Source organism: Furipterus horrens, unplaced genomic scaffold (assembly GCF_987537825.1).
Source record: "Furipterus horrens unplaced genomic scaffold, mFurHor1.1.pri manual_scaffold_1, whole genome shotgun sequence".
NCBI classification, from domain to species: Eukaryota; Metazoa; Chordata; class Mammalia; order Chiroptera; family Furipteridae; genus Furipterus; species Furipterus horrens.
The window spans coordinates 99,567,197-99,594,733 of NW_028327171.1; the positions used below are offsets into that span (position 1 = coordinate 99,567,197).

A 27,537-nucleotide genomic window follows, 5' to 3' on the forward strand; every position below is an offset into this window, starting at 1 on the left:
CCCTGTCTCATTCATCTCACTTGTGTTCTTGTCTCTCTAAGCCTAAGGCCCTTTCTTATTCTCATCATTGTCTTAGAAAGGGGAATCTTGTTTTTAGACCCAGGACTACAGGGCCCTATTGCTGGCTGATGGACCTCCCTACATGTCCATGGTCTATCTATATTGACCTCTTTCTAGGTACTATGTTCCACTAGTCTCTAATGCTTGTTAACATCCCCTGCTGTTGACCTCCTATTTGAATATTTTCTGTAAACATATACTTCATATCCTTACCCACTTGCACTTCTTTTCATTGCTTACTGCTGGTTTCATGCCCTGGCAGTAGTAGTAGTAGTATCTTTAGTTTCTATTCCCTTTGAATCTGGCATGATTTTCAACAAGTGTATCAGCACAGTTGTTTTTTTAAGTATATCTTATTAATTATGCTATTATAGTTGTCCCAATTTTTCTCCCTTTGCCCCCCTCTGCTCAGTACCCACTTTCTCCTCCTTAGTTCATGTCCATAAGTTGTGCATATAAATTATTTGGCTTCTCCATTTTCTATACTATTCTTAATACCCCCCTCCCTGTCTATTTTGTACCTACTAATTGTGCTTCTTAATCTCTGCACCATCTCCCCCATTTTTACCCTTCCCTCTCCCAACTGATAACCCTCCAAATGATCCCCATACCTATGATTCTGTTACTGTTCTGGTTGTTTGCTTAGTTTGTTTGTTTTTAGATTTAATCGTTGAAAGTTGTGAGTTTGTTCTCATTTTAATGTTCATAATTTTGATCTTATTTTTCTTAAATAAGTCCCTTTAACATTTCATGTAATAATGACTTAGTGATGATGAATTCTTATAGTTTTACTTTGTCTGGGAAGCATTTTATTTGCCCTTCAATTCTAAATAATAGCTTTACTGGATAGAGTAGTCTTGGTTGTAGTTCCTTGCTTTTCATAACTTTGAATACTACTTGCCAGCCCTTCTTGCTTGCAAAGTTTTTTTAAAAAAATCTGCTGATAGTCTTATGGGCGCTCCTTTGTAGGTAACCCTTTTCTTTTTTCTTGCTGCTTTTAAGATTCTCTCTTTATCTTTAACCTTTGACATTTTAATTATGATGTATCTTGATGTGGTCCTCTTCGGGTCCAACTTCTTTGGGACTCTCTGTGCTTCCTGGACTTGTATGTCTATTTTTTTTGCTAAATTAGGGAAGTTTTCTTTCATTATGTTTTCAAATAAGTTTTCAATTTACTGTTCTTCCTCTTCTCCTTCTGGCATCCCTATGATTCAGATATTGGCACTTTTGGAAATGTTGGTGCCCTGTAGATTTTTTTTTATTTCACTTAGTGTAACCCTCATTTCTTCCCTTATACTGTTGCTATACTCAGTGAATTCTCTGAGCATCCTGATTACCGGTGTTTTGAACTCTTCATATGATAGGTTGGCTATCTCTGTTATGTTTAGTTCTTTTTGTTTGTTTGTTTTTTCCTGTTTTTTCATTTGGGCCATATTTCGTTTTCTCCTCAATTTGGCCACCTCCTTGTGTTTGTTTCTGTGTATTCAGTAGAACTGCTTTGACTCCCTATCTTAATGTACCTGTTAAGTTGTATGGGACAGAGCCTTGTGTATTTGCCTGGGCAGGGCAACCTGCTTCACTGCTTTGTGGCTCTGTGCGGGGAGAGGACTTGGAGAAGGGAGATGCTGCTGCTTGGCTTCTGGAGATTTTTCCAGCACTTGGCCCATTTCCAGTCATTTCACCCACTTCCTGCATGCAAATGGTGCCCTTCCAGCTGTTATCATGGTGGTGAATGCCAGAGTGGGTGGATTTGCATAACTTCAAAGTCTGTGTGGGCCCTTTAAATGGACTCCCCTGAGAAACTGGCAGTTTCTTCTGCCACCCTAACCCCCGTTGGTTTTTACAACCAGAAGTTATAGGACTTTATCTCCCCAGTGCTGAAATCCTGGGCTGTATGGTCTGATCTGGGGCTGGTATTGCTCGCTCCCAAGGTATCTCTCCTGATTTTTATCTACCACACACGAATGTTGGACTTACCTGTGCTGCCACCGCACCTCTCCCCACCACACTGTGTCTCCTAACCTCTCCACCTGACTCCGCCTCTGTCCCTCCTACCAATCTGGATGAATGGGGCTTCTTTAAATTCTTGATTGTCAGACTTCCATACAGTTCAGTTTTCTGGCAGTTCTGGGAGTTTTATGTTTTGAGGTTAGTTGTAATTCTTCTTGTGATTGTGTGAGTAGGTGAAATCTGTCTACCTACACTTCCACCTTGACCAGAAGTTCTCAGTACAGTCCTTATTTTTATTTTTTCTTTCCATTTCATGGCCTCAAGTAAAGAGACGTGTTGTTGAGAAAGAAGAATGAACAAATATAGATAGGTGCGTATGGAGAGAAAAAATTTTAACTTGGGTTACTGAGAGAATGATAGGGCCAGTCTGACTATACTTGTAGTGATAGCAATTGTGTGATGTCCAGTATAGACCAAGATATAAGATTAGTATCAGGAGTCAAGGATATAGAGAAATATTAGAATTTGATGTATATGAGGCCAGGAATCATTAATTTTTTGTGATAAAGGAAGTAATATGCTTATAATGTTGTATAGGATTAACAATATGGCACTGATAATATAAACTTGCTGGTAACCTGATTATGGGGTCAGGGTTGAAGCCATTAGAGAGAATGAGTTTTCTGATGTAGAGTCTACCAAGAGAATGTAGAATTTAATCTTGGTTTATGGACATGTTAGGGTACAAGGACTAAAAACTAGACCCAGAATGGCAAAAGAAAAACTAGAAAATAGAATAAGTAAATCCAGAACATAGTTTTTAATGAAGTTAAAAAGAAAGGAATATTTTAAGAAGATGTCAAAAACGAAAGTGCACCAGCAATTAAGGAGATGATTTTGTTCAGGGTATTGTAATAGGTACCTCAGTTCTCAAGTGTCTTGGTGATGTCATTATTTTCTTAGATCTTAATGGGGAGAAGTAAATAAGTTACTGGTGGAGTGATTTCAACTGAAGTTGTTTTGCATGCAGTAGAAGTGTAGTCAGTTAGCTAAGCAGGATTTGTTTATTTTTGTATCTAGTATGTTTCAAAAAAACAAACAATTCTAATTTGTTACGCACTTATGAGACAATGAATGGGAAGTTGGGGGCCTGTGTCTGGAACATTCAGGCAAGGGGAAAGATCTGTGTTTGTCCTTGTTACAGGTAAACAAGGGAGTCACTCTGAGTTTTCTGGAGTCAGGTGAAAAAATGGACAGCAAATCATATGAAGAAGGGTGTTTTTCAGCAAGCCATTTTCTAGAGCACCAATGGATAGTGAAACTTCAGGGGAGAAAAAAATGGTTAGGGGAATTCCTATCATTGTTTTCTGGAGCATAGAGCTCCAGTAAAGGTCAACACTGTCAAAAAAAAGGAGTAGTAAAAAAATATCAAGAACAATGGTAAATCAGAAAAGGCCTTATGACTTGGAATGTAACTGTGTGTTGGGTTTTTTTTTCTTTTTCTTTTTTTGAATTTGAGGAGAGCACTCTTAGAAAAAAGATGAAGATAAAATCAGCTCACAGAGAAATGAAGGAACGTGAGATGAAGAAAGATGGCATAATTACAATGTATTCTTTCGTAAAGTTCATTGATTGAAGAAGAGAAGAACAGATATATAAACTTCTTAACAAAGAGGGTGTCTTTGTGGTTTTGGGCTGTCTTTACAAAAGAAACTATATTGAGGATACATTTTGTTCTGTGTTATTCCGGAAAAAGAAATTCTATAAAAGTTTATGGGAGGTAGATTTTAGCTGAATATCAGGACTATTTTACAGTTAGAGCTGAAATGACCTGTTGAAGCTGAGGCTGTCCATCGGCTAGGAGTGTTCTGGGGGACTCCTGTGCTAGGTGAGGCACTGCTGGAGGGTCTTTTAAGGTCCTTTCTATTCTAAAGTTTCCATACATAGTCTGATTACTTTCAAATAAGTAGGTTTTGAAAGAAAAATAATAATAGGAGGTAGATTCTAGGTATCAGGTGTATCTTTGAAAAATGGCTTTGTTAGAGAAAAAAACAGTGGGTAGAGAAAGGAGAAAAAGCCTCCAGTGGAATGATTTTTCAAATGGCAATATTATAGGATGGGCAGACATAGTTGGTTCTCAAGTTCTAGCCCAGATAAGCTGCAGGCTCACCATGAGTCTATTCTTTAACTAGCTATTGTCCCAATGTCTCCAAATAGCCAAACTATAACATTCTTTGTCACTAAATATAAGTAAAGAGCTTTGGCATCTTTGTCTAAAAAGAGCAAAATCAGTACAAATAAAAATATTATTTTTTCGATAAAGTTCTAGTTGCATTCCAGTGAGTTCTATTGATTCTTCAAGCAATGTTTCACTCACAGGCAGCGCCATAATTTGACAGGCCCCAGGAAGCCAACACTCACAATGAGTGCAAAATGAATTGTTGCAGTAAGAGATGGGGATTGTGTTTACTTACCCTCATGCAAGCACAAACACCTTTATAGGGCTTTCTTGTTATAATAATGCTTTTTAAAATTAATTTAAAAATTGAGTTAAACCTTCTCAGTTGGTTTTTTATCACTCTGCTTTCATTGGGAAGAGGAGGGAGTGGTAGGTGGGGGAATGGCACACAATTTTATTTTCTCTTCCTCACAACATAGTCATGATTTCTTATGGATTTTTAGATATGACAGCATTTGTAGTAATTTCTGCTACTTCTGGACTTTCATTACCTAGTAACTCTTCAGTCATTGAGTTTATAAAACCTACCATAATTGATGACTATTCAGCCTAAGCCACAGTTTTAGAGGTGCCCATTTCTTTTCCTCTCTGTATAACAAATCCACTATACCTCTCCCAATAGGTACTTAGCATGTTGAAGTTTGATATGACAATAATCTTCAATCCTGGTTTTGCAAGCCTCTAGAGTATCTAAAGTTACTCCTGGTAGTCCTTAAAGCAAAACTATATTGAACTTACCTTCTTCTTTCACAAAGGAGAAAATAAATGAGGGAGAGAGGGGTCAGGAGAGGGAAGGAGGACAGTAAAGAGGAAAAGGAGGAAGAGATGGAAGGGAGAAAAAGAGGAAGGAGGGAGGAATAGATTTATACAGTACATTTGGTACTACTGGAGAGAAAAGCAAATTAAAATCAAGCAGTAGAATCCTCTCATTCCTCCAAAATTGTGAGAGATATTATATTATTATGGGAAGATTCTGTGAATTCTAATCAGCTGTGTGACTTTGAGCAAGTCACAGAAACTCTCCCTTTGTAATTTTTCTCAGAGGAAATGAGGATCTGAGATCAGATGATCTCCAAGATCTCCTTCAGCTTCCACTATTCTGTAATTTTACAAGCCGACTCTATGACAATACATATAGATTTTTCATTTTTGTCCTGAATTATATGGTTTATTCATTCACATTGATAAAAATAGCAAGACAAGTGCCAAGTGTTTAGTTTTCTTTGTGCTATGTAGATACAGCTATAAGGGAAAATTTAACAACAAAGATAAATAATTGTCTGGCTCATTGCATATGCTACCCAAACACATCATAGCAAATCATGGCAAGACCTGAGCTGAATATGACTCATAAATGTAGTACTTTTATTTTAAAATTTAAATTCTCCCCAAACAATAGATATTCATACACAGGAAAACATTTTAGGCAGCTTCATCACTATTAGAGTGACTCTTACAGAGTTAAGAGTTATGTCTAGTTGGGGTTCCTGTATTTTAACCCTAGAATCAGGGAAATCATGTAATCACATATCAGACTGTGGAATTTGAAAGACTTAGATCTTCTTTTGCTTTTCAAGACAAATATTGAAAAAATAAACTTGTAAAAAAGGTATATTAACTCAATATATGTTAAAACACTATAAATAGTTGAATTTTTAAATGACAACCAGTATCACTTCTTTAAGGTCTGACAGACATAAATTGCTATACTTTGTAACTGATTACTAGATCAGATCATTGTTGGAAACAATATGAAAACAATGAGAATAATAGAAATATCTAAGGAAAAACAAACTTGAAATGGCTAGTATAATGCCTGAGCAGTCTATTTCAATAAATATATAAAACTCCTAGAAAGAAAAGCTAAGAGAATAAATTCAATGAAAAAATGACAAACAAATATGATTTGTCTGTTAGTTTGTGGTATCATTTTTAGTCTTTCTGACTGAGAACTAACTTCTGAAAGGAAAATAATACATTGCTAGTATTTAAATCAAAAGAACATATGCACCTCTATGTTCATAGCAGTGCTGTTTACAATAGCTAAGTGCTGGAAACAGCCTAAGTGCCCATCTGTAGATGAGTGGATTAAAAAACTGTGATACATTTACACAATGGAATACTATGCAGCAGAAAGAAAGAAGTAACTCCTACCATTTGCGACAACATGGATGGAACTAGAGAGAATTATGGTTAGTGAAATAAGCCAGGCAATGAGAGACAAATGTCATATGATATCACCTAATACAGGAGACTAATGAACAACACAAACAAATGAACAAAATAGAACAAGGAACAGAATAATAGTTATCAGGGGGAGGGAGGAGGGAAAGAAGGGAGATAAGTAAGGGAAAGGTTTAGTCAAAGAACATGAATAAATGACTCATAGACATGGACAACAGGGTGGGATATGACTGTGGGAGAAGGGGTGGGCTGGGTGGGGGGGAGCAATGGGGGAAAATGGGACAACTGTAATTGAAAAACAATAAAAAAAAGAAAATATTTTAGATTTTGGGGAAAAAATAAAATAAAATAAAATCCACAAAGGCAAATGTTTTACAATTTATTTTACTGATAAATCTCAAACACCTAGAAAAGTGCTTGGCAAATATATACATAGTTTGATACCACAAACTAAGTATAGATCTAAATAACATCAAATACCTGAGGTCTGATTTTTTCTGAAAATTATTAATTTTCTCTAAAATACAGCAGTAGGAATTAAAGATAACCCTGGGGAGAGGGAGTCATGTTTTTATAAGATCCCCCCCAAAGTATGGTATTTCTGTGCCTGAAATTCTTTTAAGAGAATGGTCTCTTCCTACTTTATCTGTTTTTCATCTTTATTCTTCAAAATCTGCAGAAATTCCTTGCTTCCGAAGGCCCAGAAAATAACAGAAATCATATATAGGTAGAAAGAAGGACCCCATCAGAACAGTCTGCTGCACAGCCTCACCAGTTTCTCCCCCAACATGCCCTTTCCCCAGATGACTGCAAAGCTTCATGGAAATGAAAAGATCTTTCTCATCATGAAGTTGAGATTTTTCACTGTCTCTGAACATTTTCTTTAAGGTTAAGGGACAAGAAGTTTTAGGTCTTTTTAAGTTTTGAATTTGATAATTATTATCAATTAAGGACATTTTTCTTATGCCTGGAGAGTTATCTTCCCTCTGTGTAACTTGCCTACTGGATACAAAATTTACTGCATATCTAGGATCAGGAGGTGACTTGGTTCTTGTTCATTCATATAGTAAATTTTTGCTACAAAATTTAGTGAGTAATATGGAGCTAAAGCCGAGGATATGTTGTTTCATTTTGAAATCAACTGACTGCTATTCTACATACATATAATAGAAAAGATTGTTCTGTTCTCGAATAGAGGCAATAGCAGAGATGTTTTTGCCTTTTGAGACATTGTTTAGCAGACTTGATTCTTGTATCACAAAATCATGCCCCTCAAGTTTGATCAATGGTCATCTTTGCCCTTGCAATCATTTCTGGACCTGGGTGCTTGATGTCAAAGCCTTTTATGAAAAAAATTTTTTTCACTCTACAAGCAAAATTTTATAAGCCACGGTTTTCTTTCCTTTTCTTTGAATATTTGAAGGAAGTTTCTCTTTGGCTGTGGGCTAAGATCGGATAAGCATGAATGTGAAGAGGTGGAGAATATAAGTTTCATTCATTTAGCACAAAGGTGAGCAAGGTGGTGACACTGTATTAGATTCTTCATTCTCTCATTTAATGCCCATTAAAACTATGAGGTAGATATTATTTCTACTTTACTAATGAAGAAATGAAAAAGCAGGGAACATGTGTATTGAACGCTTACATGTGGAACCCTGTATAACAATGATTGGCACATGGTAAACATTAAAGTGATGTTAGTTCCCTTTCAGTCACTTAATAATAGCCAACACTTATTGAGCACTTACTGAAACACACCATTCATTATTAAGTACTTTAAATAATTAAAGGTTCACACTTTTTCTGCTTGAGGTAATTGAGGTTTTATCTACATGTCACAAAACATTCTTGGGAATTTCCCCAAGTTATCACTACTTTCCTTTCTATAAATATTGAATGCCTATTTTGTTATAAGCATGACACTAGAAGTTGGGGGTAATATAAGTGCTTTGATTCATTAATAAATATATGTATATATTTTCCAGACACTTTTCTAGGCATTTGGGATTTATCAGTAAACAAAATTAAAAATCTCCACCTTTGTGGAATTTAATTGCTAGCAATGTATCCTTTTCCTTTGAGAAGTCAGTTCTCAGTCAAGAAACTAGGAGGGATACCACAAACTAAGGTATAATATAAATATGTAGTTTTCATATAAATAAAGAGAAGGGAGTGATTGATTCTGCCTAGGATAGGTTTGGAGATGTGGAAGGAACATTTGAGCTGGTCCATGAGGAATGATTAAACCAGGACTTGCTAGATACATTAACTAGGGTCATTTGACTGGCCTGTCTTCCAGCTCCAGTCCTTAATTTTTGGTTAGAAGAATAACGTAGATCCCAGTCTGTAGAATCAGACCCTTAAAAAGGAATCTTGTGAAGCTAGTTTATTGGTTGAAATCTATAGGTGAGTGAGAAAAGAGGGTAAGCCAGGGAAGTATAGATAGATAAGAAGTGGTTTCAGGAAAAGTGTACCCTCAGCCTGACCCCACAGAGAGCTCTAAAGCACAAATTGTACCACAGAGATTGTTTTGCCCCAAAATCAAGGGCTCTGGTGTTATAAGGTGAAAAAAGGGGCATGACCTCTCAGGCATCTCAGGTTGAGGTGGTTCACACACCCCTTATTCCACTGGGAACTGGAAGCCAACACCTGCTGCAGCTGTGAGATGAATGCATGGGCTGATGAAAAAGGTCTGAGAGGATCACCGACAGCATCTGCCACAAGGAAGGTAGTACATCTGGAAGCCATAGGTAGGGATGTAAACATGTTGAGAATATTTGAAGGCAAGTAAAAGGGGAGAGATGATAAGGAGAAATGTTTGTTTTTCTTTTAAATCTCTTTTTGCTTTGGTAGACTATAAAATCTGAAATTGTCATTATTTATTTTTTACTTCATTCACTAAAAAACTCTTGAACCCTGGCCAGTGTGGCTCAGTTGGTTTGAAGCTGTCCCAGAAACTGAGGCTGCAGGTTTGATTCCCCACCAGGGCACAGGCCTGGGTTGTGGGTTCAGTCCCTATTTGGGCATGTACAGGAGACAACTGATATTTCTCACAATGTTCCTCTCCCTCTCTTTTTCCCCCCATTCCCCTCTCCCTGGAATTAATAAAATAAATATTTTTTAAAAATCTTGAAATATGAATAAATATAGCAAAATGGAAAAAGCATCACTGTTATTCAGGACTGCTGATTGAAGTTACTTCTTAAACACAGATATGACTATTTTCTATTCTGATTAAAGGGAACCTTTTCCATTTTGAATCAAAGCCCACATTGTATCTTCCTGGTACAATTTCAGAGCCTTAATCCAGACACCCCATACCTCTTTTATTTGTCCAATGAGAGTGTTTTACAATTTTTAAATGCCATCAGGCAATGCCTGCACTTTTCAGTTCCCCATAGACCCCATTAGTGGTTTTACCTATGGCCAGGTTCTCACGTTAATGTTATTATCTGCCTTGTTCCTTTGCAATTGAGTTTGTAAACGCTGGAGAAATGCAACTAAGATTTTCTCCTGGGTAGGATACTCCTCACCTGAGATACTATAAAGTGAAAAGTGGAAAATGCAGGGTTGAACTCCTGTCAGATTAAATTTTGAACTTTTAAAAATATACATATAACTTTACAGAAAAGAGCAAAACTTAATTTCTAGACTGACCTGTTTCTGATCATCGCTCTTAGCTACAGTCAATATCACAACATGACTTCTCTATCCCGGACACAGCCCTTCTCAAACCTCTCAATGTCAGAGGAGCTGTCATGGTTTATGCTGATGCCCCATTCTTCAGTTCCTCTCAGAGATGAGCGTTAAGCAGAGCCTCCCATTCCACAGTGAGCTCAGCATGTGATTTAGCTCAGAGAAAGGAAAACCGAGTCTATTTGACTACTGTGCTAGAGCAAAAATATGCCCCAATTTTTGTTTTACTATTTAACCTTTAAAAGTTGACTTATTCATTGTAATAATGGTGAAAAATAAAGTGAACACCATTTACTCTTTTATATTTATCCTATCTTGTTTCCCAAATTATTTAAGGCAACTATGCAAGTCACATAAATTATAATATATATTATAATTTTTTTTATCTTTCTTTATGTTCTAATGAAGCTGGACATTAATTTTGTATAGAGTATGTTTAAGAAGTTTTCAAGGCCAGACTGTACCTTCTTTGAGTTCTGTTTTATTTATTTTTTTAATCTCTGGGTCTTTTTTCCTTTCAGAAAAAGCACTGACTTTTGTTCTATAGGTCAGTAATCCTAGATTCTTTTTCAACATCTATAACTGAGTAGCTCTATTGAATTAATCTATCTCTGGTATTCTTACTTTCTGAACAGATTTAGAGGCTTTATTGGGACATTCTAGGGCAGAAATTGTCTTAATCATTTACCTCAGAAAGAAGTTTTATTTTCTTTTGGGAAATTTCTTTTTCTCTTCCTTGGAAAATGTTAAATTTGATGGGTGCTTTTTTTTTTTTTTTTTTTTTTTTTTTAACCTAAATCTTACAGGTTAGATTAAATTCTCAATATACTGCATTCTGTACTTTAAATTTTATGAAGTCTTTACAAATATCTTCATCCCACCTCCAAACAACCTGCAATAAGGTAGGGCAGACATGATTATCCATATATATTTTTTTTCTGTACATTAGAAAACTGAGGCAAAGAAAGGCAAAGGAACTTCTCTGAGGTTGTATGACTAATTGGTTGCACAGTCAAGGCTAGGACATCAATCAGTTTGATCCTAGGCCTCAACTTCTGAGAGAAGAAACAATGTTTCAGATATCATTGGGGCCCTGCCATGCTGCCTTTGAGTTTTCTTCTTTGATAAATTCTTGTTTGCTACACTCTGAAATCCGAAGTGCACAGGGTTATAAGCAATAGGATTATACTCTCTTTCAAAGGCTCAAAAAGCAAGGAGGGGATATAGGTATTATTTGTACCATTCTGTTGACATCAAAATGGTGTACACTGGCTCAGTGCTTTGAAAGAAACTTGAAATGTAAAATATGATCATGAAAAGTATAAAATCTGGATCCCGGTAACCACCAAGAGCCATGCTCAGGCTCCAGATTGACATCTGGTACACAGTTCAAGAGGAAGACTATGTAAGTGACAAGAGGATCATATGTGAGTTAGTGGCAGAATGCTTTTTTATTACTTTCCTTTGAGCCTTTCAGATGATGATACTTAATATTCAAGAAAGATGAAAATAAAAGAAAGGGAGCAAACACCCCAGCCAGTATTGACTGGTAGAGTAATTGTGGGCATGGCCCCAGGATGATAGCAGCTTCTATTTAATCAATGTTGACAAGGCTGGGGAGAGCTGGGCAGGTCCCAAGAGGTAATGTTTTACTCGGAAATCCACTCAACCTAATTTCAGTAATGTAGGGCTGTGGAGGGGCCTGGCCCAGAGCCAGAAAACAGGGCCATTAGAGCTCAGTGTAGGCGCTGGCGGCTGGGAACACGGCCATCCCTCCAGCAGCATTGCAGCCGGCGGCTGCATATGCTCCTGGTATTTGCTCACCAGCATAATGTGCACTTGTGCTATTCTCACTCTTTCGAGGAAATGAATGGGTTGCATAAAGGCAATAACTGCTTCCAGAATCTATTCCAGCAAGGATCAGAGAGTCAGTTTTGTGTACATTTTTCAAAGACCACTGTAAACTCATCCCTGGGTCCCCTTACTCTTTTAAGGCTACCACCATACTGTTCCAAAGGGATACAGAAAGGTGTCCACTTTTCTTGATGTCTTAATGTGGTCTGAATATTTTTAAGGAATAGTGGTTGTAGATCTAGAATATGAAAACTACTAGAGTTTTCCTTATTTCAAAACTTATGAGATTCATTCCGGCGACCCAATTTTGCAAATCCAAATGGCCCAGGAGAAATTATGCCCCTTTGGACCAAGTTCTTACCTAGCTACTGTGTTTTCCTTTACAACTTCTTCTCCAAAAAGCAATACACATGACAGTAGTTACGAGCATACAAATTCCAAGAAGGTAGAGATCTTTGCTTGGTGTTTTCGTTGCTGTATCACCACTGCTGTGTGCATAGAGTAGTGCATGGCACATGGTAACTATCACGCAGAACTTTGCACTGAATGAATAAATGAATAAACTTACACATTTTTCTTTCCTTTTAAAGCATTCTTCAATTCTAGAACATTAAGAATACATGACTTTACTGTCTATGATGTTCACTCATTCTTTTTAAACTAACTCAGAAAATTATCTGATACATAGAAACTGTTAGAGAACATGGTTTTTTCTAAGAGAATTTTGAACCTGGAAAAAGTAATGTTTTCTCAAGTTTAAAATATGAAAGTTGGAGAAGGTTTTAGCTGTTTACCAGATTCTAACATCAACTGTAAATATTGACAGAATGTAATTTTTGAGAATTTAAATATTACTTAATATAATTATTATAAAAATTTACCCAGTTTTATTTTTTTACAAAACAACTCCTCCCCACTCACCCCACCCCCCACCTCCTAGACCAAACTGTTAAATTGTATCATCATTTTTTTGTTGGATGTATTCTGTCTCATAATCAAACTGGATTTGAGGATTGATTTCCCCTGGTGAAGACTGATTTGGGGAGAGAAACCATCACTAGATAGGACATTAATAACTCTTAGTAAGGATAAGTTCACTGGTCACTTAAGATAATACATAGATACATACATAAATAATCATGTGATTAATTGAATCTTGCTCTTTTCCTGTAATATCTTAATCAAATTACAGTGTTATTATTAGATGAATATCTAATTGAACTTCATTAGCATTAAGTTTTCATGTTTAATATAAACAAAAGTATATTCAGAACTACACTGGAAAAGAAAAAGTATTTTCTACTCTTTAACTTGCTGGATTCAGCTGTCATATCAGCGACTCCAGGCTTTCCTCATTTGCCACCTTCAGGCCCATTTACTTCCACTCACTTGTTCTCTGTCACTTGGTATTGAAAATCTCATTTAATATTTAGCTTCTACAGCCTCTTCTTAAGCAATAACTATCTCAGAGGGAGGTTGATTCTCTAGATGGGGAAAGTGATTAATTACTCTAATTGGATCGTGATAATTGGAGTGACCAGCTGGCTTCAGCCATTCATCTATCTTTGCCACTCCCTATGTGATCAAAGTTTTTGCACAAAATACTAAAGTTTACATGTTAACTCATTCTAGCATTTATAAATTATTTAATTAGTGCCAGAAAGTACCAGGACAAGATTCATATTATTCAAGACTAATCAGGATTCTTCCTTTCATTCTGAGCTGCTTTTACCAAGACCAGTTTTTAGATTTTGTAAGCCCCAGGCTTACATATGTACTGACTCCCTGCTCTAGCTCCTACTTGGGGAACACCCACAATTCTTGGGCAAAGATAGGGGCAGGGAGAGCAATCTAAAGTAGAAACTGCCTAGATGGTCCTGTCCTAGCTTGGAACTCACTGCTGCCATTCAGAAAGTGTGGTCTTAGAGAAGTTATTTCATTTTACTGCGCCACAGTTTCCCAGCTATGAAATGGGATGATTAAGGTACCTGTGAGAATGAAATTAAATGATGTAGAATGAAATACTTGGAACTGTTCTGAGCCTAGAGTAAGAGGTCAAATATGTTAGCTAAAGCAAAATGCTTTATGCAAAGGTCCAGGAAAGTCATAATTCATGGTTCTTCCCAAGCACAGAGGCTGCTGAATAGAACAGGCAAGGAAATGTACATGAACAACTATATGGCCAACATGATTTATTAACTGCATTGACTTGTCTAGACTTAGCATCAATGAAAAAAAGAGCAAATTAGTAATCTCCAGAAGTTCTTGCTAACATTCAGGCTCAAATGGATCCATTTATATATAACTCTGATTCTGTTCACAATAAATTTCCCTTTATATGAGGTTCAAACCTTTGCAAACTCCTGTTCAGTCTTCTGTCAAAGTGGCTCTAACTAGAAGAACAGGTGTGTGGTCCACATCTGATTGCTGTTTCTTTCATTTGCATATAGGTTTCTTTTTTTTAATATTAAGTTTTTGGCTTACCTCACTTTTTGCTTGTAAAAGATTGTTACATTAGATTTTTTTTCTCCCCCTAATTTCCTGGTGGTCTATAAGAATTTTGTTGAGCCCACCAACTTGACACATTTTATTTTTACTAACTGGTTATGCTTTCATCTAATGCAAAGATAACCCCTTTTTTCACTATTCAATAATATCAAACAAGTATAAAATTATTCTCATCTCAAATAAAATATAACATACATACAATAAAATTGTGTGTGTTCAGCTGACTTACATGACAGCTAACCGATTGACATGTTCCCTTCAATAGTTATCTAACTGAACTTTATCAATTTTAATTTTATTTTACATTTTGTAACATCAATTTGTTTTTCATCACAGAACTTTTATAGATCACTAAAAATCTATGAACCGCAGATACTCAGTTTCCAGTGCCAAAATGATAAGAAGTATTTGACCTGACCCTACTCTGGTTGAGTTTGGCTACCTAATATAATGGGAAAATCAGGACAAGTAGAAGACCTAGGTTTTAGTCCTGGCTTGGTCATGAGGAAATCTTATGATTTTGGGAAAATCTCTTTCTGTGCTTGGATCTTGGTTTCCTCATGTGTAAAATGAGAATGTCTATTATTGCATTCAACAAATATTAATTGAGGGTCTTCCCTGTACTAGGTTCTGCGCTAGACATGGTAGGGGTGGGGGCCAGTTGTTCACAGCTGAGCAAAAATAGATATTGTTGTTACTTAGAGTTATGGTTTAATGACTAGATGATATTAAAGGTCCCTGTCACTACCGACAATCTATGATTATGGATTTCATTGTTTGTTAAAAGTATATTATAAAAGGCTTAAACAAAATAAAAGATATTTGTTGTTTTTTCACTGTTTCCTCTCAATACCTAGAAGAATGCCTGGCTCATTGCAAGTGCTCAATAACAAGTTATTGAACAAATAAATAAATTATATTTCAAATACTTTGAAGCATTTGAGGAGAGACTGTGTAGATACTGAAGCTCTTTTAATGGAAAATAGCAGTGATTTCCTGTTACAATCAGCAGATGGGAGTCAAGTTTCACCTTTTCTCCTAGGCCCAGGCAAAGGATGACAACAGAAAGTGGGAAAATTTGGGAGGATTTAGCCTAATTTCACACAAATAATGACAGAAAGTATGGCTACTTCTCAGAGTTACCAAAATCTTTATTCTTTTGTTTTCTCCTTTGGAATTCCATTCCCTTTATTCCACAAGTATATAATTCTTCTCACCTTACCTAGCCCACTTCCACCTTTTTTATTGTGAATGTTTTAATCTTACTCAAATCATACATAATAGCTCCCAAATTTTTATTTTAGGAAGATAATTTTGAAGTATTATCTTGCTCCTACAGCTAATCCTTCTATATGAATCTAAAAAGCTTAAATCAATATTCTATTCTTTTGTAGTTTTAAGAGGGCACAAAATATGTTTTTTCTTAGAGCTGATCAGGATACTAAACTACCCTGGGCATACCTGTAGTATCCAAAAGTTTAAGATAGGCTGGAAAACTAAGTAAATTCTCTAAAAAGACTTCAAGTTGCTATAGAATGCCCTCAGTAAGTTAAATCCAGAGCTTTCTTCTGTCAGAAAATTAAATTACTCATTAGCATACTAAATTTCTGTAACCCATGAGGAACACTGCTGGTACATAAAGTATTATGGTGGTTAGAATTCAGTTAGTTTCATGCAAAATTGTTTGCTGAAAAACATGATTGGCATGCTGATTCTTCAAGGGTTAGTAATTGTCAATTTAGAAGGCTATGGCATTAAAAAAAATCTATATGAGAAGTAGTAGGTAACTTTACTAGAATGAGTACAGTTTGGAAATAACTTATAGTTAACTAAAAATCCACAAATAAATCAGTTTTTAAAGTTTGATAAAACATAAGTCATAAAATAGCCACATTCAGCCAAGATGGAGGCCTAGACAGACATGCTGCATCTCCCTCCACAAATAAGAAGGAATACAACTACCTCAAAACTAGAGACAACCAGAAGTTCCAGAAAATTGAGCTTCATGGAAATCCAACAGACAAAGATATAAAGAAGAAATACTCATCCAGACAGGTAGGAGGGGCAGAGCCAGGGTGGAGAGGATGCAGTGTGGTGGTAGCAGCAGTGGCGGCAGCAGCAGGCTGGCGGAAAGTCCAGTCACACATTTTAAAAAGTCAGGAGTGACGCCAGACAACACAGTTCACAGTCTCAATGCTGGGAAAAATAAAACTTCATTGCTTCTGACTCTGCAAACCATTGGGGGTTGGGACGAAGGAAGAAACTGCCAGTCTCTCAGCAGAGTCCACTTGTTTGAAGGGACCCCATGGTCCTAGAAAGTCTGCAGACCCACCCACCCTGGGAATGACTGCCAGAGCAACAGCTAGAGGCACCAGTCGCATTTGAAAGTGGGAGAACTGCCTGGAAAAGGGGTGAGTGCTGAACAAGCAACATTGTTCCCTCTCAGAACGCTCCCCCACATACAGCTCCAAAACGCGATGTAGCAGGTCGCCTTGTACTGACAAATACCCAAAGCTCCACCCCTTACAATGTTACAGGTATGAAAGCTCTACCTAAGGCACAGAGGCAAACAAACACAAGAGCCTGTCAAGTTGAGGAGACAGAAAAGTATGGCCCAAAAGGGGGAATAGATCAAGGTTCCAGTGGGAGAACTAAGCGATGAGGAGATAGCCAACCTAACAGATGTAGAGTTCAAAACACTGATGATAAAGATGCTCACAGACTTGACAGACATCCTTAAGTATGGCAAACACATAAGGGAAGAAGTGAAAACTAGGCTAAATGAAATGAAGGAAAATCCACACAAAACCAATGATGAAGGGAAGGAAACTGGGGTTCACATCAGTGACTTGGAACATAAGTAAGAAAAGAAATAGTTAACCAGTACAGAATGAGGAAACAAAAATTGTAAAAGATGAGAGGCTTGGGAACTTCTGGGACAACTTTAAATGTGCAAACATCCGAACCATAGGGGTGCCAGAAGGAGAAGAGGAAGAGCAAGAAATTGAAAACTTATGTGAGAAAATAATGAAGGAAAACTCCCTATATTTGATGAAGGAAATAGGCATACAAGTCCAGGAAGCACAGGGAATCCCAAACAAGCTAGATCCAAAAAGGACCACGTCAAGACACATCATAATTAAAATGCCAAAGGTTCAAGATAAAGAGAGAATCTTAAAAGCAGGAAGAGAAAAACAGAGAGTTACCTATAAAGGGGTGCCTATAAGACTTTCAACTGATTTTTCAAGAAAAACTTTGCAGGCCAGAAGGGACTGACAAGAAGTATTCAAGGTGATGAAAAGCAAGGACTTACAACCAAGACTACTCTATCCAGCAAAGCTATCACTTGGAATGGAAGGGCAAATGAAATGTTTCCCAGACAAGGTAAAGCAAAATGAGTTCATCACCAGCAAGCTATTATTATATGAAATGTCAAAAGGAATTACTTAAGAAAAAAAGGTCAAAATTATGAACATTAAAATGACAATAAAGTCACAACTATCAACAACTGAACCTAAAAAGTAAAAACAAAATCCAACTAAGCAAACGAGAATAGGAACAGAATCATAGGTATGGGGATCATTCGGGTGGTTATCAGCTTGGAGGGGCAAGAGGGAGAAATGGGGAAATGTTGCAGGAATTAAGAAGCATAATTGCTAAGTACAAAATAGACAGGGAGAAGATAAGAATAATATAGGAAAGGGTGAAGCCAAAGAATGTATATGCATGACCCATGGCCATGAAATAAGGGGGATGGGATTGCTGGAGGCAAGGGCGGTACTGGGCAGAGGGGAGCAAAGGGGAAAAAATTAAAACTACTGTAACAACATAATCAATAAAATATTCCTAAAAAAAGAAAAAGGATCAAAATAATGAACATTAAAATGACAACACACTCACAACTATCAACAACTGAACCAAGCAAACCAAAATAGAAACAGAATCATAGGTATGGGGATCATTCAGAGGGTTATCAGCTGGGAGGGCAAAGGGGAAGAAATGGGGAAATGGTGCAGGGATTAAGAAGCATAATTGATTGGTACAAAATAGACATAGGGAAGTTATGAATAATATAGAAAATGGTGAAGCCAAAGAACTTATATGCACGGCACATGGACATAAACTATGTGGGGTGGGCTTGCTGGAGGGAAAGGGGGTACTGGGCAGAGTGGAACAAAGGGGGCAATACTGTAACAACATAATCAATAAAATATACTTAAAAAACAAGTCATAAAATAAAAATTTTCATCATAGCCAAAACCTTATTTACAAGACCAGTCTCATCTGATTATAAAAGTCTCATCTATTTTTTAGAAGTTATACATTCTCTGCTACTGAAGAGATTTTAAAAAATATTAGATAGTGTTCCAAAGAAGGAATTACAAAAATATATTTAGTGACATTGGTCTTATTTGGAAATAAATGTTCAGCTTTATATGACTATACATATATAGCTGACTGACCTGAAAGAGTCGTACATTTTTATGAGCTTTTCTAATGGTCTTCTAAAAGGACTTCATTTCTGGGACTACATCAAAGTAAAGACTTATTGCACAGCAAAGGAAACTCAATAAAACAAAAAAAGATAACCCACTTAATAGGAGAACTTATTATCCAACGATACATCCAATAAATGATTACTATTCAAAATTTATAAAGAATTACAATTCAACACCAAAAATATCCTATTAAAAAGTGGGCACAGGACCTGAATAAACACTTCTCCAAAGAGGTTATAAAGATGACCAATGACATATGAAAAAGTGTTTAACTAACTAACCATCAGAAAGATGCAAATTAAAACCACAATGACACAAAAACTCTGGACCTAACAGCTTCACAGGCAAATTTTATGAAACATTTAAGGAAGAGCTAACTCCTAGCCTTCTCAAACTATTCCAAAAATTCCAAGAAGGAAGATTCCCAAACTTGTTCTATGAGCCCAGTATCATCCTAATTCCAAAACCAGATAAAGACATGCAAAGAAAGAAAGCTACAGGCCAGTATTGCTGATGAACATAGATGTTAAAACCTTCAACAAAATATTGGCAACTGGATACTGCAATACATTAAAAAGACCAAAAACCATGGTCAAGTGGGATTAATTCCAAAGATGCAAGAATGGTATAATATTCACAAATCAATGAACATATTATACCACATAAGCAAAATGAAAGATAAAAATCACATGATCATATCAATAGATGCTGAAAAAGCATTTGATAAAGTAAAGCGCCCATTTATGATAAAAACACTCAGCAAAGTAGGAATAGAAGGAGCATACCTCAACATAATAAAGGTCATATAAGAGAAACCTGAAGCCAACATCATACTCAATGGGCAAAAACTAAAAGCTTTCTCCCTAAGATCAGGAATAAGACAAGGGTGTCCACTTCCACCACTTTTATTCAACATAGTATCAGACAATAAAAAGAAATAAAATACATCCAAATTGGAAAGAAGGAAGTAAAACTGTCATTATTTGCGGATGACATGATAGTGTACATAGAAGACCCTATACACTCCACCAGAAAAAACCCTCGACCTAATAAGTGAATTTGACAAAATAGTGGAATACAAAGTCAATATTCGGAAATGAAAGCAATTTTTGTACACCAGCAATGAAATATCAGAAACAGAAACGTGGGGAAAAAATTTTGTTTACTATAATGACAAGGAAATTAAAGTACCTAGGAATAAACTTAACCAAGGAGGTAAAAGACCTGTACTTGGAAAACTGCAGAACACTGAAGGAAGATATTAAGGAAGATACAGATAAAGAGAAGCATATACGATCTTATGGACTGGAAGAAGTAACACAATTAAAATGTCCATAGTACCCAAAGCAATCTATAGATTCAATGCAATCCTTATTAAAATACCAATGACATATTTCACAGAATTATAAAAATATTTTTAAAATGTATATGGAACCAAAAATGACCCCAAATAGCCTCAGCAATCTTGAGAAAGAAGAACAAAGTAGAAGGGAATCATAATACTCGATATCAAACTGTACTACAAGTGGGTATAATCAAAACAAACTAATACTGACCTAGAACAGACATATAGATAAATGGAACAGAATAGAGAGCCCCAAAATAAACCTATCTCTTTGGTCAATTAATGTTTGACAAAGGAAGAAGGAGCATAAAATGGAGTAAAAATAGCCTCTTTAATAAGTGGTGTTGGGAGATGTGGACAGGTACATGCAAAAAAATGAAACTAGACCACCAACATACACCATACACCAGAATAAGCTCATGGTGGATAAAAGACTTAAATGTAAGCCGTGACACTATAAAAGTCCTGTGGTGTAATACATGTTGAATTGCAAATTCAAAGAAGCAGCTTCAGTCCTGCCAGAGCTTCTCCCGCCTTTTTTTTTTTCTAATGGCGGGAGAAGTAGATTGAAGCCAGTTGATTAGGGTTTTTAGCTGTTAACTAAAGTTTTGTGGGTTCGAAGCCCATCAACCTAGTAAGGTCTTAGCTTAATTAAAGTAGTTGATTTGCATTCAATTGATGTAGGATAGATTCCTGCAGTCCTTATATCAGGAATTAAGTGAAAGAAACTTGCTTAGGGCTTTGAAGCATAGTATTGTACTAGCTAACTCCTCATTAGACATCATACTACATGATACTTAATATGTAGTAGCACATTTTCACTATGTTTCAAGGAGGACATACAGATGACCTATAGGCATATGAAAGGATGCTCAACATCACTAGCTATCAGATAGATGCAAATTAAAACCACAATGAGATACCACCTCAAACTGGTCAGAATGGCCATCATTAACAAATCAACAAACAACAAATGCTGGCAAGGATGTGGAGAAAAGGGAACCCTAGTGCACTGTTGGTGGGAATGCAGACTGGTGCAGCCACTATGGAAAACAGTATGGAATTTCCTCAAAAAACAAAAAATGGAGCTGCTTTTGATCCAGCAATTCCACTGCTAGGATTATACCTGAAGAATTCTGAAACATCAATTTAAAAGAACCTATACACCCCTGTCTTTATAGCAGCGTATTTTTAATAGTCCAGTGCTGGAAACAGCCTAAGTGCCCATCAGTGGATGAGTGGATCAAAAAACTGTGGCACATTTACACATTGGAATACCACGCAGCAGAAAGAAAGAAGGAATTCCTACCTTTCTCGACAATATGGAACAAACTAGAGAGTATTATGCTAAGTGAAATAGGCCAGGCAGTAAAAGACAAATACCATATGATCTCACCTATAAGCGGAACCTAATAACAAAACAAACAAATGAGCAAAATAGAACCAGAAGCATGGAAACAAAGAACAGACTGATGGTGACCTGAGGGGGGGGTGAGAAGTGGGAGAAGGGGGGAAAGAAGGGGAAGGGTCTAGTCAAGGAAAATGTATAAATGACTTATGGACATGGACAACAGGATGGGGATTGACTGTGGGAGCAAGGGTGTAGGTGGGGCAGGGGAAAAATTGGGACAACTGTAACAGAACAATAATTAAAAACACCACAATGATATATGACCTTATACCTGTCAGAATGGCTATCAACAATAACTCAACAAACAACAAGTGTTGTCCAGGTTTTAGACATAAGGGAGCCCTCATTATACTGTTGGTGGGAATGCAGACTGGTACAGACAATAGGGAAAAAATTATGATGGTTCTTCAAAAAATTAAAAATGGAACTGTCTGATTAGCCAGCAATTCCAATTCTGGGTGTGTATATAAAGAAACCCAGAACACTAGTTTGAAAGAATATATGCATCCCTATATTCATTGAAATGTTATTTACAATAGCCAAGATATGGAAGCAACCTATGTGCCCATCAATAGATGAGTGGATAAAAAGTTGTGGTACTTATATACAGTGGAATGTTACTTGGCCATAAAAAAGAACAAAATCAGAGACTTGGCCTAATAGCTATATTGTTGGAGCATTGTTCCATGCACAAAAAGATTGTGGGTTCAAACCCCATAAGGGTTATGGTTTTAATCCCCAGTGGAGGTGTACACCAGAGGCAACTGATGTTTCTCTCTTACACTGATGTCTCTCTCTCTCTTGCCCTCTTGCTTCCTCTCTCTCTGAAATCAATAAGCTTATCATCAGGTGAGGATTTTTTAAAATAAGAACAAAGTCTTATAATTTGCAATAGCATGGATGGATCTAGAGAGAATTATGCTAAGTAAAATAAACCAGATATTGAAAGACAAATATCATATGATTTTACTTATATGTGCACACTATAAAGAACAAGACACTGGGTTGGCCAAAGAGTTTGTGGGCTTTTTTTTTCCCAGTAAAATAAAAGACACGTTTTTAATTTTCACCAAGAATTTTATTGATTTTGATATTTTGAGTATGCTAGCTATCAATTAATGTCTCGATTTGGTTGCTATCAACTTCAACTGGTCTAACTGACCATGGAGCATAGTTCAGCAAGAAATCTCCAGCACAAAATTTTGCAAGCCAATTTTGACACATTCGATCAGTCACAGCACCTTCTCCATACACTGCACAAATATTTTCTTGTGTTTCAGTTCCATTTTTACCTTTCTTTAAATAATAAAACATAATATGCCAAAAATGTTGCATTTTTTTTTCAGATACAGAGAACAGACTGGTGGATGCCAGAGGGGAGAGAGGTTATGGGGCTGGGCTAGTTACAAAATAGTCACGGGTATATAAAGTACAACATAGGAAATATAGTCAATAATATTGTAATAACTAGGTATTTTGCCAGGTGGGTAGTGGAAATATTGGGGCAATCACTTTGTAAAGTATATGATTATCTAACCACTATGCTATACACTGGCCCTGGCTGGTTTGGCTCAGTGGATTGAGCGTCGGCCTGCAAGCTAAGTGTCGCTGGTTCGATCTTCCAGTCAGGGCACATCAGAGAAGGAAAACTCTGACTCCAAAAAACCTCCGCTGCCTTGCGGCATACCTCTTCAGGGGAAAGGCTAAGGGAGTAAACCCCGACAGAAAATCCGCAGCCGGAGTCCCTAAGGCGGTTTGACGTTGTAGTCAATACCGGCAACTCCTGCGGCGCACCTGAAGCCAAGCTGTATTGACTCCGTCTTTCCCTTGGACCCTTCAGCTGCGAAGAGAGGGGGGGTCTGCTGCATGGGCAACAGCAGACCCTCCATATCACCCTGCCCAGGCTCTGTAGCTTCAGCTTCACTGGAGAGGACACTCCAGCGTCATCGCAAGATGTCGATTCAACACGGGAGGAGACAGATACCGTGTCACTCCCGAGTTGGACTGCACAGCCATTCTCGGCGGTGCAGATAGACTCTTAAGAAGCTACACCATCGTCTCTCGAGACGGACGGCTGCCGACGTATGCTATACACCTGAAACTAACACAAAATAATTTAAATGTAAACTGTGATTTAAAAAATAAATAAATAAATAAATAGTTGTCCATTTCTCTAGTTTCAACATCTCTCAATTCCTAGGAAGTTCTGTTTATAAAGTTGACTCTTGGCTGGCATCTGGGAAGTTGGATTTTGAGAGGGTTCTCATTGTTCCCTAAGAGTGTTCACTGTGGTTTGTGTTGCACGTCTATTTTCCTTCTGGGTGTCTAGATTTGGTTACTACTAGGTAGTAGGTGTCTACATGACCAGCCCCATAACAACTCCAGATTTGTTGGCTCAGATGAGCTTCCCTAGTAGATGACATTTCACATATCACAGTTCACAGCTGGAGGAATTATGCACATCCTATCCTCTATGACTTTGGATGCTTGTGGGGAGAGAACTACTGGATGCTGTGCCTGGTTTCCTCTGAACTTCACCCCATGCAACTTTTCCCTTTGCTGATTTTGCTTTGTATCCTCTCACCATAATAAATCACATCCATGAGTAGGACTGTGCATTGGGTCTTGTGAGTCCTCTTAGCAAATCCTTGAACTTGTGGGTGGTCTTGGCGACCCTCAAAACAGGAAGTTTAGGTTAGTAACACAGGTGATTACAGGGCAAATAAATTGTCTTTCCACTAGCTGGCATATTAGTAAACTATCTTGTAGCATGAAATCAATTGACTGAGTTCTTTAGGGAAACCAGACAGAAAAGTTATTAGTAAAGTTGCCTGCTTCCTTAAGCAAAAAAAAAATGCTACTTTAAAAAGACACAAAGCACACTTGCCTTATATTTTTGACTGCAAGAAACTAAAAACTACTAGAATGGTTTAGTGATTAGTTATTTGTTTCACATAATGAAAAAAATATCTGAGGAGAAAGTGTCCTGAAATGATATGGTCACTCATAACAGGTCTTTTCTTATCTTTCTGCTCCACCATCCTTAGTGTATAGTCATTGTCTTCATGTTCACAAAATAGCTACTGCACTGCCAGGTATGTTTGATGCCTCGATCATCAAGAATGGGAAAAAGTAAAGGGCAAATGCTTCCTCTGGATTCCTCCTCAGAGAATTCTTTCTCTACCTAATTGGACACCTTTAACTTTAACTTTAAGGGGAGCTGGAAATTCAAGTATTTTACTTTACACACTTTATAATACTAGAAATAAGGGATGAGAGAGTCGGGATGGCTGTTCAATGATCCAGATAAAGTATCTTTCACAATTATTCTGACATTAATGGAAAAAGAGACACAGGATTAATGCTGATTCCCTATGTTAGAGCCTGTACATGGATACTTTGATAGTAAGGCTGAGAGATTAAAGACCATGGTAGTTTCTGTGTGGACTCCTTGCTCTCAATATCATAGCTTTGTTTCTGAGCTCTTTCTGTGTGTCATTGAACAACCTTCTGGAGGTAAACTCTTCTGAACCTAGAAATTATATTACTAAGATAGCAGTCTCTTTTTATCTTAAAGCTCTTGGGAAATGGTATGAAAAGAAGAAATGCGTTCCACTATCATATGAACAGATGAGACAAAATACTAACTCTTCTCCTGCTCTCCACCCCCACCTTGTTTTTTCCCCAGAAGCTGTAGATGAAACCAAACCTAAGGAAAGTGCCCGGCAGGAGGAGGGTAAAGGAGAAGAACGTGAGGCGGACCAAGAACATGCCTGAACTCTAAGAAATGGCTTTCCACGTCCCCACCCTCCCCTCTCCAGGACCCTGTCTCTCCCTCCCTCTTCTCAGCTCCACTCTGAAGTTTTCCCTCCTGACCTGCTCACATTTGTGAGTCTGTCTTCTCCCCCCCCACTAGCCCTCTTTCTCTCTATGTGGCAAACATTAAAAAAAAAAAAAAAAGAGCAGGAAAGATCCCAAGTCAAACAGTGTGGCTTAAACATTTTTTGTTTCTTGGTGTTGTTATGGCAAGTTTTTGGTAATGATGATCCAATCATTTTGGGAAATTCTTGCACTGTATCCAAGTTTTTTGAATTGGTGCGTGTGGCCCTGTGGGAGTCCACTTTCCTATCTCTCTCTGTTCCAAGTGTGTGTGCAATGTTCCGTTCATCTGAGGAGTCCAAAATACTGAGTGAATCCAAAACCATTTTTCTTTTCCTCCTTTTCAATGTGATGGAATGAACAAAAAGAAAAAAATTCAAAAACCCAGTTCGTTTAGAAAATAAATAAAGCAAATGTGCCAATTAGCGTAACTTGCGGCTCTAAGGCTCCTTTTTCAATCTGAATATTAATAAATCATGAGAATAATCAGACTCCAATGGTTCTGTGTTTCTCTTCTGCCTTCCTATTGGTTTGACACCCTCTAACTAGGGTCTTTCATTTTATGTCTTTTCTGACACCAATAACCCTGATAAAGAAAAACAGATGAAGCCTAAGGCTCTGGTCAGAGCCAAAGGCTTTGGTCCTTGATGGGATGGCTGGGGGCGGTACTGGTTCACTAGGTTGCTGTAGGAAAATACTACAGACTGAGTGGCTTAAACAACAGAAATTTACTTTCTCACTGTTCTGGAGTCTTGAATCTAAAATCAAGATGTTGTTAGTGTTGGCTCCTTCTGAGGGCCATGAGGGTAGGATTTGTTCCAGGCCTCTCTCTCTCTGACATATAAATGGCCATCTTCTCTCTACATCTCTTCATTGTCTATGGGCATTTCTATGTCTAAATTCACACTTTTTGTAAGGACACCAATCACATTTTATTAGGGCCCACCTTAACTTCATTATCTCCAAATAAAGTCATACTCAGAAGTATTGAAAGTTAGGATTTCAACATATGAACCTGAGGAGGAGGGGCACAATCAAACCATAATATGTCCTAAGACTTACTTTTACTGAAGTCACCTTGGAGTATTTTCACCCCACAGGAGAAGTATCCAATGGAAAGTTATTCTAGGTTTTTGCTAAGGTAAGTATTACAGAGAAATACAACTCCTAGAAACCACCAGACTTTTGTCTTGATTTTTAGCCCAAGTATTAATGCAGCCCATTCTATTTTTTTCTGCTTATTAACTTCTGTTGGACTTATCCCCACATAAGGCAGTTCTTATATTCTTGATTATTTACTATCATTTTTCCTGCTGCTGATGATAGCATATAAAGAAGAAATGGTATTCATGTAGCATATCCATACTTTTCAAATTTGCTTCCAGTTGCTGTTTTCTAAGTACCCTGTGTTAGAAGGTAAAAGTTCCCATGAAAAACAGCAATGTCCCTAACTCTTGAAGAACTTGATGCTCTTCTTCTTTCCCTTTAAATTTCCTGATTCAAACTTGGTATAAATTTCTACCAAATCATATGCTGCCTTATCCTCAGTTCTCTCCCATAGATAAGCATGAACAATGGACCCCTTCCAGCTTCCCACACTGATCTGCACATAGAATTTCTTAGTAAGGAAGAGAAATTTGTTTCAAAACCTTAAAATAATAGAGATCATGGTATTCCATTGTGTAAATGAATACAATAGAATACTATGCAGCAGAAAGAAAGAAGGAATTCCTACCCTTTGTGACAGCATGGGTGAACTGGAGGCTATTATGCTAAGTGAAATAAGCCAGTCTCATAAGAGGAATCTGATGAACAAAATAAACTAATGAGTAAAACAGAACCAGAGATATGGAAACAGGGCACAGACTGACAGCTTCCAGGGGAAAGGGTTGTGGGTGAGGAAGGGTGAAAG

The 27,537-nt window shown here is 37.2% G+C and overlaps 1 protein-coding gene across 1 annotated transcript in view; it reads left to right on the top strand.

The window, feature by feature from the left end:
* GAP43 (growth associated protein 43) overlaps nucleotides 1-26,116 on the top strand; it is a 123,600-nt gene extending 97,484 nt beyond the window's left edge. The window contains exon 3 of the mRNA XM_090264772.1: nucleotides 25,435-26,116. Within this exon, the coding sequence (XP_090120898.1) occupies nucleotides 25,435-25,523 (89 nt within the window). The 3' untranslated portion in view covers nucleotides 25,524-26,116. The remainder of the gene's footprint in view (nucleotides 1-25,434) is intronic.
* Nucleotides 26,117-27,537: the final 1,421 nt, after the last annotated feature.